At 40.1% G+C, this 12,362-nt stretch overlaps 1 protein-coding gene across 6 annotated transcripts in view; it reads right to left on the bottom strand.

Annotated features, from left to right (window-relative positions):
- Nucleotides 1–12,362, bottom strand: part of NYAP2 (neuronal tyrosine-phosphorylated phosphoinositide-3-kinase adaptor 2) — a 137,054-nt gene that overhangs the window by 45,681 nt on the left and 79,011 nt on the right. For all 6 annotated transcript variants that reach the window (XM_008632590.2, XM_017732896.1, XM_017732895.1 and 3 more), the window contains one exon: nucleotides 9,034–10,131. In XM_008632590.2, coding sequence (XP_008630812.2) covers nucleotides 9,034–10,131 — 1,098 coding nt within the window. The remainder of the gene's footprint in view (nucleotides 1–9,033; nucleotides 10,132–12,362) is intronic.

Below are 12,362 nucleotides of genomic sequence, written 5' to 3'. Positions count from 1 at the left end.
CCTAAGACAAGGAGAGGACCCTCTTGTAGTAATTTATAATTGGATCCTATATCTTATCTATATCTTCAGGGACATTTGGATTGGGTCTTTAATGATGGGGTTTAAAGAAATGAGCTTGCTCAGGCAGTAATCAAATGAGTAGTGCAAAAAAGTGTGCTCTTTAAAAATGTATTTATAAATTTAAAAATGTATCTATAAACCACTTAGCCCAAGATAGTATTGTTTGTTACACAGATCAGTAAGGTAAAAGCATTTTAAGAAATATAAAGAGGAGAAAAAGCAGTCAGAAATACTGGACATTTTTGGAACTGAGGGAATCAACCTTGTTCCTTCCTTTACTTCCCACAGAGTTCCCACCATCTTCTCTTAAATCACAGAGATTCTAGAGCTGTGTCACTGTAAGAACAGATAAGGCATTTATTTAAACTTTTTCCCTTGTAAAGATGCAATAACAGCAGCTCAAGAAATCATTGAATAGGTTTTCAGATCATAAGCTGGCATGCAAAAGAATTTAACAGTGACCTCAAGCAGCTCCTCTAGCTATGATGTAGATATTCCAGTTACTGAGGAAAAAAATACAAGTTTTGTTTGCAAAACTTTTTTTTTCTCTCACAATTAATTTTGAGGAAACTGTTATGAATGTCTCTGAAACTTGTATAGTATTTCACCATCCTAAAGTTCACAGTCCTTGGTGGTGGTGATGTGGTCTGGGTGGTTTTGTAACCTTTCCTAACCAACACTGGGATCTCCGTCTCTGTGATGTGGTTAAGCAAAGAAACTTAAATACTATCTCTATGCACTTGCCTGTGGAAAATGTCAAATGGGGTTCAATGTGTTTTATGAACACTGTTCTTAAAAATAAACACAGACCTTCCTACTAATTATCTCTAGTTTTACTTTAGGACTTAACCAACAAAAATGCGCTAGAAACCTAATGCAAAGAAAATCTGACTCTCAATTCCGAAAAAGATGCATTTCCAGGTCCAGTGCTTGGTTATAAAGAGAAGTTCTGAAAGAGCTGGCAGCTTGTCCTCTCAAGCCACTGGCATTGCCAGCCCAGCCAGCTTCATCCGATGTGTCTGTGCCAACTTCCTGAGTGGAGGCTACATAAATAACCCTGCACCATTCTATTAAATCACAGTAGTTTCATTCCTATTCTCTTTTTTTATTTTTTCCTTAGTTCTTTCACAATAGGACCTGATACCCCACACTGACACCACATCCCCTGAAAAAAACACAGTGGGAAATTTTAAGAAAATGTATTTAGCAGTTTTGTTGAAGCCAATCTATGCTTCTGGAAAACATCACTAGATTAAACATTTCTTGCCATTAAGATTGAGCACACATAAATTGGTCATAAATTGTGTGGTCCTGCTTGAAACAGAAAGGCAATAAACTCTCAAATTCAGCATCCTGCTGTATCACTGCACCATTTTGAATACAAGCTGTTCTAGTCACCAAGGACACATTTATTTTCTTGAAGCCAGAGACACAGATGGTATAAACTGGAGTACCTCTCCCTATTTCAAATAAAAAGTGGTGATTTATAAATGCTGAGGATTTGGTCTAAAGGTCAAGATATTTCTCTGGCTTAGAAAGCTCTGTTCAGGGGAGTGGGGAAAATCAATGGCACTTAAAACTGAGAACCTATTATCATTATCCACATCCTTAAGTGCAGCACATGTTCCTTTGCTTGTTTACAACACAGCGAAGTGGGTGCCAGTAAGTGAATTTAAGGCATTTTTCACCCTCTATTTTTAACAACTTCCAGATATCTCACATCTTACTGTACATTAAACCTAAAGAGAAGATGTCTTTTTCATTTCTTTACCTGAAACCATCTTTTACTTGAAATATAACAGAGAGAGAATAGCTTTATCTCTTTTTCTTTTCTACCCCTTACAAGTTTATTTCTTCTTCAGAAAAAGAAATTGTATCAAGCAGTCAAGTAATATAAACAGAAGGAATAAATAAATCTGTATACATCAATCAGAGACAGCAGCTGTTTCCAGAAAAACCTGAGCAATTATTTATGAAATTATGTCTTCTTGAATGCTTCTGCATACCCTCAGAATCCCAGGAGGGCCTGATTTCCTGATGAGCCTAAATTGCTGAATTAGAAGGGGAGACAATGCCATGGTACCAATTAGCAAAAGTATTGCATATCATCTCAAAATGCTTGTTTTCTGTTTTAATAACTGCGTCTAACAAAGACATTCCTTCATTCTAAGTATGGAGGAACCTCCCACCATCAGTGACTTGAATGACTAAATGCCCTTAAAATGGCCATACTCACTTTTGTGTGAAAGCAGCAAGACAACAAACACATAGCATGCATTTCAATCAAGGAACAGGTGTCCATTGATTTATCCATTGGAAACAAGTTCTTAAAACTGACATTACCCCTGATGCCAAGAAAGGATGGAATTGCTGGAGTGCAATGCAAAATGGGGCAGTGATGGTGGAGCTGTGACATGGAATTATCACACAGGGATGTGCAAGGTGCCACAGGGCTGCTGTGGGTGCTTCTGCACATTTCCCCTTTGTACCTTTGCTTTGCAGTTCACTCCTTCCCCCTTAGAGTAAACAAGCCCAGGTGAAATGTTTTCCTGCCTTTTGTGGGCTTAGCTGAAAGACCTTACTGACACATTATGATTTTTCTTTCCAATTATTATCTGTGATTGCTAAATGGGGAACACATGTTAGCTTTCACAAGAGTCTCCAGCTGGCTGGATTAGCTGATCCAGCCCAAAATACTTAGTCCAGTGCACACCTTCCCTTTCTAGGGATCTAAGGACTATTGAGGAAGGACAACAGCAGGCATGGCTGAAGGAGCACTCAAGACCACTGAACTGCAAAGTGAATCTTGTTTTTTCCCAGAAATTTGGCTCCTGAAGGATGCTGACCACGTGTGGTCATCCCTATGCGTACACTTCAGGCATTTTCAGTGATGTCCCACATCATGGCGCAGCCCCCAAGAGACTTGTCCCTTAGGGAAGGACAGAGCTGTAGAGGCCCAAGTGACCCTGGCAGGCCAGGAAGATCATGGCCTTTGTGGATGCAGGTGTCCACAGCTCTTGCCCCAAATATGCACTCACAAGTGAGCACCTGAAGAAGTATTTCTGATGCTGCAACTCCTTGGCTTGCTGATATCTTTGTAGATCAGAATAGATGCAGCAACATAGCCCTCTTCGGGTTTAACTAAATGGAATTAACTGTGGTAAAATCATATCCTTCCAGGAGTGGATGAGTGTCATTCTCTTCAAAGCTCAGGTTTTCTTTACCTTTTCCTCCGGCACTTTCCCCTGCTCCCACTGCGTGTTTGCTTTCAGATCTACTTTCAGGACTGTTAAATGAGATGTGCCTGTATTGATCACCTCGTTTAATCCCACACATATCATAGCTCATGAGATTACAAAATCTTATATTAGGGAAATGGATGCTTCTCCAGTGATGGAGAAGTCAGTACACCTCTGGCTCAAAGGTTCAGGAATAACTTCAGTTATGCAGTATTATTTCTGAAGAGCTGTTGCTGTCTCATTAAACGGAATATAACATTCATACTACATAGAATCAATTGCTACAATGCAGAAAAGGGTCAGAGAATTAGGCTGACATCCCTTTAGATGAAAGTATGGAAAAAAAATTAACCCAGAGGTTATAAATAAAGTAGGCATTCAAATTTTAGTCTCTAATGCTGACTCAGCTGTGCAGAAGTTGAGAAATGGATTTAATGAAATATCTATAATGGGTTTTATGGCCAGCCTCATCTTGCAGGCAAGCTTTTCCTCCTCAGAACACCAGAGGATGAGCAGGTATACAAATGAGAAGGTATGCACACAATGCCATCCCAATCCCACCCTTCTTACTCTGTTAGAAATACATAAACTGAAGTCCTGCCCTATGTCCCTCATTCTGGACTTAATTCATGAAGATGGAGGTTAAATGGGCCCACGTAGGATGAATTTTCACTTCATGCATCTCGCAAACTCTGTTCTCCATCACATTGCTCTATCTAACAAGAAACCCAAAGCTGACTGAGAAACATAGAATAGCCTAGGTTAGAAGGGACCTTAAAGATCATCTAGTTTCAACCTCCCTGCCATGGGCAGAGATGTCATTTACTAGATCAGGTTGCTCAGGGCCCCATCCAATCTGGCCTTGAACATTGACAGGAATGGGACATCCAATACTAGCTGCCCGAAATCAGCCTGAGCTCTCTTTTAACTGAGCTCCTTCAGCTCCTCTCCTCACACTATTTGATATGTTTAGATTCTTAATTCAGTGGGTGCCAGCCAGGAACAGGAAATGTTACTAATTATCCCAATTTTCAATCACTATAACTGATTTTTCAAAGTAGCACGCTCACAAATTTCCTCCCTATATGTGACTAGAAGCTGAAGAGTGAAACTCTGTGTAGGCAAAAGCCAAAGCAGCTCTGAAGCCCTGCAGAGCTGCTTAGGAAAAATACCCCTGAGCTGCTGTGCATCACTTGTTTTGATCTCCCACCTTGTGCCCACACAGCCGAGGTCACTGCTCTCTTGTGCAGTTCATTAGGGTGAATGTTTGCAATAATCACTCAAAACTGGCATGAAGTTCCCAGGAAACTGTGAGGCAACGGAAACCTTAACAAATGGAAACAATCAATATACAGAAAAAAAGGCTGGTCCTGACAAGGATTTACAGGACCATCTCACAAAGAAAGCCTTGGAGCCACACACAGCCTGAAAGCCAGTGCAGTGCAGATGCACAGCAGCCTCTCTTCTGCGCTGTAGGATGTGGGGATGTCTTCAGGCACATGACTCCAGTGCTAGTTTCTCATGGAGTACAGTGTGTTTCTATGGTGCAGAAATGACAGAAGCAGCAAATACAGCTCCAGAAAATCTTAAGACCATTTATTTCCTCTCCCTCCATAAAGCCCTCTCCACTGAAGGACACAGGTAACACAGACACTCAGCGTGCACAGTGACAACAAAGGGACTCTGTGTGGCTCCACACAGCTGGGTTGAGTGGCCATACTTAAACACCTTCCAGCTGCATCAGAAAAGGGCACAGTGCAGCAGCCCAAGGACACCTGGCAGTGTTGGTACCCTTTAAACAGTTTCCCTCTGACCTCTGAGGACTAATACTGTATTTCATAGGGGTCTGCCAAGTGTTAGGGCACACTGCCATATTACCCCACACAAAAGCAGGAAGGATTAAGGAACAGTCAATGACAATTAGTAATATCTATCTTTTCTGCTCTTTCACATTCTTCCTGTTCTACACCTTTCTTCAGTTTTCTGTAGGGCTGTCTCCATCTTTTTGCATTTTTTTTTCCATAATGTTCCACCAACTTTTTTTCATGTCTGATTTGGCCTTACAATTTACTTTTCTTTGTTCTTTTCTCCCCACTTTCATAATTGTGCTGTAATGTATATTTAAGATGTTAACAGCATACAAGAGGGTTTTTAGAAAACAGGACAATAAGTGAGCTGCTTATAAAATCCAGATTTGCACATCACAGCTGCAGCCAGTGGATGCTGAGTGTGTTCAGCAATGTTTGGAGCTTCAATCAAAGATCATATCCTCAGAGGACATGGCTCTGAGGCTCCCTAGTATCACTGATTTATCCCAATTTCTCAATAATGCAAATGACCCCTAAAGAAATAGAGGGGGATAAAAATGGAAAAATGACAGAAAAGTGAAGTAAAAAATACAGAAAAGCTAAAAGGGCAGCTTTACTTTTATACTAAAGCTTTTGAGCAGAAATTGTTTTTGTGTAGTTCCACCTCCTCATCAAAACAAAACCAAAACAAAAAACCCCAGCCAACCAACCAAAAAAAAACACTCAAAAAGGACACAAATTAAAAGCCAACAAATAAATTGGTAGTTTGGACATAGATGCCAAATTTCCACAAAATCAGTTGCAGTAGCCATAGAGATGAGACAATTATCTCTGTAATTGCTGAAATATTTTCCAAATCAACTCAGCTGAACATAAAATTTAGTATTGTGCTTTTCTTTCATACTAGCATATGGTAGTGAGAACTTTAGACAAGTCACAGGGGGCAGAGTCTTGGAAGGTTCAATGAGAAAGTTGCTTGAGATGTGGTCTGAATAATTTTACATTTTAGGAGCAAATATTTTTAATTCCTAGCATGACTTTGTAAGAGTCCTATACTTTCTTTTTTTCGTGCTTATTATCCTCTAGATTCTGGAAACCTTTCTGTATTCTGAGAACAAATCACCCTGAGGGGGCAGTCCCAGTTAGCCTCACTCTGTGTTTGCTCACCCACTGCTTCAAACAAACAAACCAGAATGGTGTGAGTGCCTTAGGCTTCCAGGGTGATTTGTAGGAGCACGGTTTCTTTAACATATCAGACGAGTAGCCCAGCCTCCCCTGTCTATCACCATGTAAATCATGACATGTAAATGTGGCAGTCTGGTGAAATGCCATGTTCAAATCTCCCAGTTTAGATTCTTTATGGTGGATCATTTCAATATAGAATTGCAAGACATAAAGCTGGACCTGTATGTGTTTTCTGAAAATCTTAGAGTGTCTTCTACCTCTGCAATATCTGAACACAAACCTGATTCTTGCTCAGGGCAGTAATCCCACAGGATTAAGTCATACTGTAAATACCAGACAAATTACAATCGGATTAGATGGGCAGTCTGTTCATTTACTCAACACAGCTGCACTCCAGAGTCTTTTCACCACTGGTGTCTATTTATAACATGAATGTGTTCTTCTTAAAGTGAATGATCATAATTTCAATTTCATATCTCTCTTGTTCTTACCATTTGTGGCCAATAAGGAGCACATTTCTACTTCCTAAGGAGCAAAGAGAATGCTCCTTGAGAGGCCAACACAGCTGTTCTCGGTACAGATCTGAAGGGCAAGATTTAGTTTAAATTTATTGGTGAAGAGTCCTTTCAAAGTTTTGCATTCAATTTCAGTCAAGTAGAATATAGAAAACATATTCTGGAGATAGGTATGAGACAGCAGCACAGATATGCTGAAATTTCCCAGGACTTGCAATGGTCATGGCAGGAATTTCTCCAGGTTCCAAACTTGCTTACACTGGTGAGCATACAAACATCACCGGGTATATCTGGTGTAGCATGGGGTTTATAGTGGATTTGTGCTCACTTCTGAATGAGAAGAATGATTAATAATGTTCAGTATTACCTGCCAAAATCTCCCTAGCACTTCACTGAAATTATTTATAAATGTCACATCACATAGCTCATAATTGTTCCCAATTACAAGAATCATCTGGCCTTTTAGATACAAGCTTACTTTCATCCAGCACCCAAATCTGGTGTTACTGTATTTTTACTACTGAAATCAATTAATGAAACCCTACTGAATCATGGAGCTGAGACTTTCATAAAACAGGATTAATGACTGCAGGCCATGAAAAACTAAAGGCAAATTAAGCAAACTGCTGCACCAACTAGTATTCTCAGTATCTTGCTAACTGTATTCTCACCTTCACCTTCTGACTGCAGAGTCGTTATTCCTGATGTGCACAGAGATAAATAAGAATAATACCGAGGCTGGAGAAGTGGAGTCTGTGAGTCAGGAGGTATGTGTTGTAGGCCAACCCAACCCATTGCCACCAAGCTTCTCCATTCTTACACACAGGCATGTCCTCACTCAGCTGCAGGGGTGCGAGGCAGACAACTTTGCCCATGGAAACCCAGAGGGGGTATCCTGCTGAGCACCCTGAGCATGACCCAAAGTGCTGTGACCACACTGCAATGAGTGACATAACAGAGTGGCACAAACACAACCAGAAATGCAGTGTGGAATTCACTTCCCTTCCGTAGTGATACAGCAGTCTGGAAACCAGAACACTCTCTTTTATCAGGTATAAACCAGCGCAGTTTATCATACCATATTGAATATGTTAGAGCTGTCAATAGCCACAATATAGTGCCTACACAAACACAAGATCAGCTGCTCTCCAAAGACAGCTTTTCCATTAGGCAGGTGTCAAGAATTCAAAGTCATAAACAGATTTAAGTGCAGGAGAAAGCATCCCAAGTCTGCTTTGCAGTGAGACAGGAGGTGTTAGAACGACCTTCCACTGCAGGACACCCACTGAACAGGAACATTTCTGCAACAGAGTATTTCTGCAACAGAAATACTGGTGCCAGGTTCTGCTTTCACACATGTGACTCCTATTGATTTCAAAAGGAGTTTCCGTATTTCACTAGCTCAGAAGTACATGGTGTACATGGTGTAAACCTGAATGCATATGGAACATTGATTTTATGACACAGCATATGACAAGTCAATATTGGCTTAAGGTTTTCCTGCACAGTCTCCTTCTGTGCTTTTCTTCCTGTATGGGTTTATAGGTTATGTGCATTACAGGGCATGTTGGTTTTCAGATCAATTCACAGCACAACCTCCCAACCATCTTTCAGTCCAACTGAAAGAGATATTCCATGGCACAACATGGAAGGAGAGGAATGGTTTACACAGGATCACAGAATCATTTAGGTTGGAAAAGACCTCCAAGATCATTGACATTAACCTTTGCCCAAGGCTTAACCAAGGTTAAGCTGGTACCTCTGGTTGCCATCATATTTTCCAGGATTTCTGGTGAAGTTAAGGGCAATCAGTGGATCTTTGCAAATAACCCTCAACAGCTACTGTTCAGTTATTTTGCCGCAAGCTGCTTATATTGTCTTAGCATCCATCAAGTAAGAAAGCAAGTGACATGGTGGGAAGATCCCAACTCCCATGGAACCTTTACAGCTGTGGAAAAATTAATGAAAACTGACTCTTTTTACAAGACCAAGCCATGAATTGTACTTCTGCAGTGCAGTATACATACTTAAAAACCTTAAAAATGTAACAGTATGAAGACGAGGGCAATTTTATCAATAATAATATTTCTTTTCATTACAAGAAATTTATATAAGGAATTCAGACTTCTAAGATATTTAATGTTTTCAAGCACTCAATTTAGTAAAATACAGTGGCAGATATTATTATACAAAGAAGAATGAGGAAAAATTACATCAAGGACTTACTTTCTGCAGGTTCCTTAGATCTTCTGCCACTGGAGGACTTCCTCAGGAGACTTCGTCCTGAGGTGAAGAGGCTGGTTAGTTCCTCCAGAGGACTGGTGGGTGTCCGAGAACGGGAACTGCTCTGAGATGATGACCCGTAGGTGCTGACCGAGACACTGACCATCTTTCCTCCTTCTTGCAATGTGTTTCTGGCTGTAGAATGAGGCACTGATGGAGAGCTTCTTGAGAGACTTCCTGAATGTACAGAGTCATAAGGTGGAGGTCTTTTGAGGCTTAAGGGGGTAAGAGACCTACCCATACTGACAGGAGAAGGTGAGGCAGAGTGACTTTTAGGATAACCGTGTGGAGATTGCGTTCTGTATAAGGTAGAAGGATGAGGAGGTGAGGAGGTGTGCCCAGGGGTGCTAGTTCCATGAGATACTGTCTGGTCTTTCTCCAGTTTTTGATGTCCTGGTGTATGAGGTGGCAGTGAAGATGGAGAAGCTCCAGCTTGCTGTTTGATGTAAGACACATTTTCTAAAACAGGAAGCTTTGTGACCTCTAGTGGAGTTAGAGGAGATTCGTCAGAATTTGGGGAACACTGCACTGGTGCTGGTGGGAACACCAGTAGTGGAGGTCTGTGAGAAAGCAGGTTTGGAAATGGCGGGGGTATGTCACAAAGCAAGCCCTTGGGAGTGGATGGCACTGAAGACTTGGTGAAATCTAAGTCAGGCACTGTGGGAGTAGCACACTGAGAAGAACAAGTGTGATGGTCATATTCACATTGACATTTTGAATCTTGGCCTACATCATCAAATATAGGGTATTTCATCTCCTCGTAGACTGCTTCGCTTTGGTCATCCTCATCTTTTTTGAAGTCTCTGAGAATATTCCCAACCATTTCAATATAAACAGGCTCTTCTTCCTCTGTATCTGGAGCAGGACTGCTGACCTGCGAGAGCGAGGCATCCCTAGTGAGTGTTGTCTTCATAGGGCCATGCTTTTTGATATATGTTTCATCAAAAGATGTGCTTAGCTGTGTGTTTGGGTTTCGTTTCGGCTTAGGAGGTGGAATCTTCTTTGTGTACTCATCACTGTGAGGTCTTGGTTTGGCTGACACTGAAAACAGAACAAAACATGAACTAGTCAGAAGCCTGTAACACACTTTGTCAACTATAGGGTCCCTGTTAGAGTGTCATAATTCTGGAATGGATTTCCTGAGACCAGCTTGTTGCTGGTTTTCTCTGGTATTACATCAACAGAACGCTATAAAAATAACACTCGATTCAAAACACTCCTAGACTTCCCCCAGAATGCTCTGACACTCCAGGATTAAGTAACTAGTGAGCACTTCCCTTCCTCCGAGACATCTGTTCTTTCCCAAACTCTTTGGGACAGGGGACTTTCCATTTTTAAATATTATGCTTTTCAAATATCACTGTGGGATTTTAAAGACCAAAAGAGTTGCCAATGACATAACACTAGTGTCAAAATGAACTCCTTTTGGCTCCAAGAGAACAGTTAAGATCCTGGACAGTCATACTGGAATGACACTGATGTAACTCTGCAGTGACAAAGTGATGAATGAAGACCTTTTTATTTATAGTAACTTCTTGCATGAAGCACAATGATTGTGTCATCACTAACTGAGAAAGAAAATACTCATACACACACTGTAAAATCTGCTGTTGAGATAATCCTAGTGATTTATCTTGACTCTATTCTATTGTTAATGAGATTTCTGTGAAGTCAAGGAATAACAAAGTATCTCACAGATTCGGATCCTTTCCACACAGGTTACTTATAGAAACCTTGGTTTAGAAATTATAACTCAAAAGATTGAGATGAAATTCATTTGAAATTAGAGGTCAAGGGTTTCTTGGAAATTATCCTTTATGAATTAAACAATAAAGAAACTCATGCAAATTGCATTTTGTTCACTTTGCATAAAGAGCTAATAAAACATCTCATTAAATGTTAGGGTTAATAAAATGCCTCATTAAATGTTTAAGTGAAGTCAGTTTTTATCCTAAGCAGACTCAACAAACTTGTTCAGAAACAAAATTTATCACATACACTAAACCTAGTTTATATTTCTAGAAGGTAGTTGATACCTCATTGGTAAGTTCCCCAGTTCAAACAGACAAACAAACACACAAAACTAAACTAGTGGCCAGGTTAGAATGGCAGCTTTCCTGCATTTCCAAATTTTGTTGCTCCTTGTAATTCACTGCTGCATATCTGCCACTTTGAACTCAATGCTCAAAGAAATTTCCAGAAATTTTCTTCTGCTGACCCATCAGCAAACAGTCAGCAAATGTCTGACATTAAACCAGGCAGGCAGCATTCATGGAGTTGAAACCTCTTTTAGAAACAGCCTTAAACATATTACTAAAGCCAGCAGTGAGGCAGTGCTCTGCCAGCTCAAAGACAGCATTTTGAGTCTGGGAGGACGCTGGCTCAGAGCTGGAAGACACCTGCATTAAAGCACCTTACTAACGTGATTTGGTCACTATCAGAGGAGGATTCAAACAGTGTTATCACTTTCTCACACTTTTGCTTTGATCTGCTAAATAACTTCTATTCAATTCCCACAAGGCATAGCAGTAAAGGCAGATGATAAACAAGTTTTGTCCAGGAATAAGGAGCTGTGAATGTGTATGTATACAAAGAAATGAGACTACTCTTTGTCAGCAGCATTTGTTTTAGCTTAACACATAACTAAGGTACAACAGAACAAAAAGCAAAAGAAATCTTGCCAGAATTAAAAGAAAAAAAAAGACTCAAAAAATTGTATTACACTTTCATGATGGTTCCAATTAATGTGTTCCACTTTGCAGCAGGCTAGGGACATGCCAAAACCACCACAGATAAGGGTGTTTGGTAGCTAGATAGTTTTTCACTATGTGGGTATGTCCTAATGCATTTTAAATTTGTCTTTTTAATTAACCCAAGTTAATTTTCTTGACTGTATTAGGCTAGACTTCTGGGAATAAGATGTAGGCTACCAGAATCATTTGGGTTTTGCAGAAAATATTACTTGTGATGTATCTGACAGTACCAGCAGATTTTTCTTGCCTGCTTCCAGCTAAATCATGATTACATTTCTGTTTAGTCTCTTATTTGTATATTATGTTTGTATATATTCTACTAGCATAAACATGATCTCAGTCCTCTCTCCAACCTCTGTTAATCTGATTTACAACCCTGTCAAAAGCAATCTTATTCAGATTGCTGGCATTAAAATGAAGACAGTCAATGAAACTGGCACAAACTGCCTATCATTTGTGAACACATACATGACCTGAACTCTAATTTAGCTGCATTTGAAAATTGTGTATTTTGTATAC

This window comes from Corvus brachyrhynchos, unplaced genomic scaffold (genome assembly GCF_000691975.1).
Source record: "Corvus brachyrhynchos isolate BGI_N302 unplaced genomic scaffold, ASM69197v1 scaffold435, whole genome shotgun sequence".
NCBI classification, from domain to species: domain Eukaryota; kingdom Metazoa; phylum Chordata; class Aves; order Passeriformes; family Corvidae; genus Corvus; species Corvus brachyrhynchos.
The sequence above is the reverse complement of the archived record's forward strand: the minus strand, read 5'-3'. Positions and strand labels throughout refer to the sequence as shown.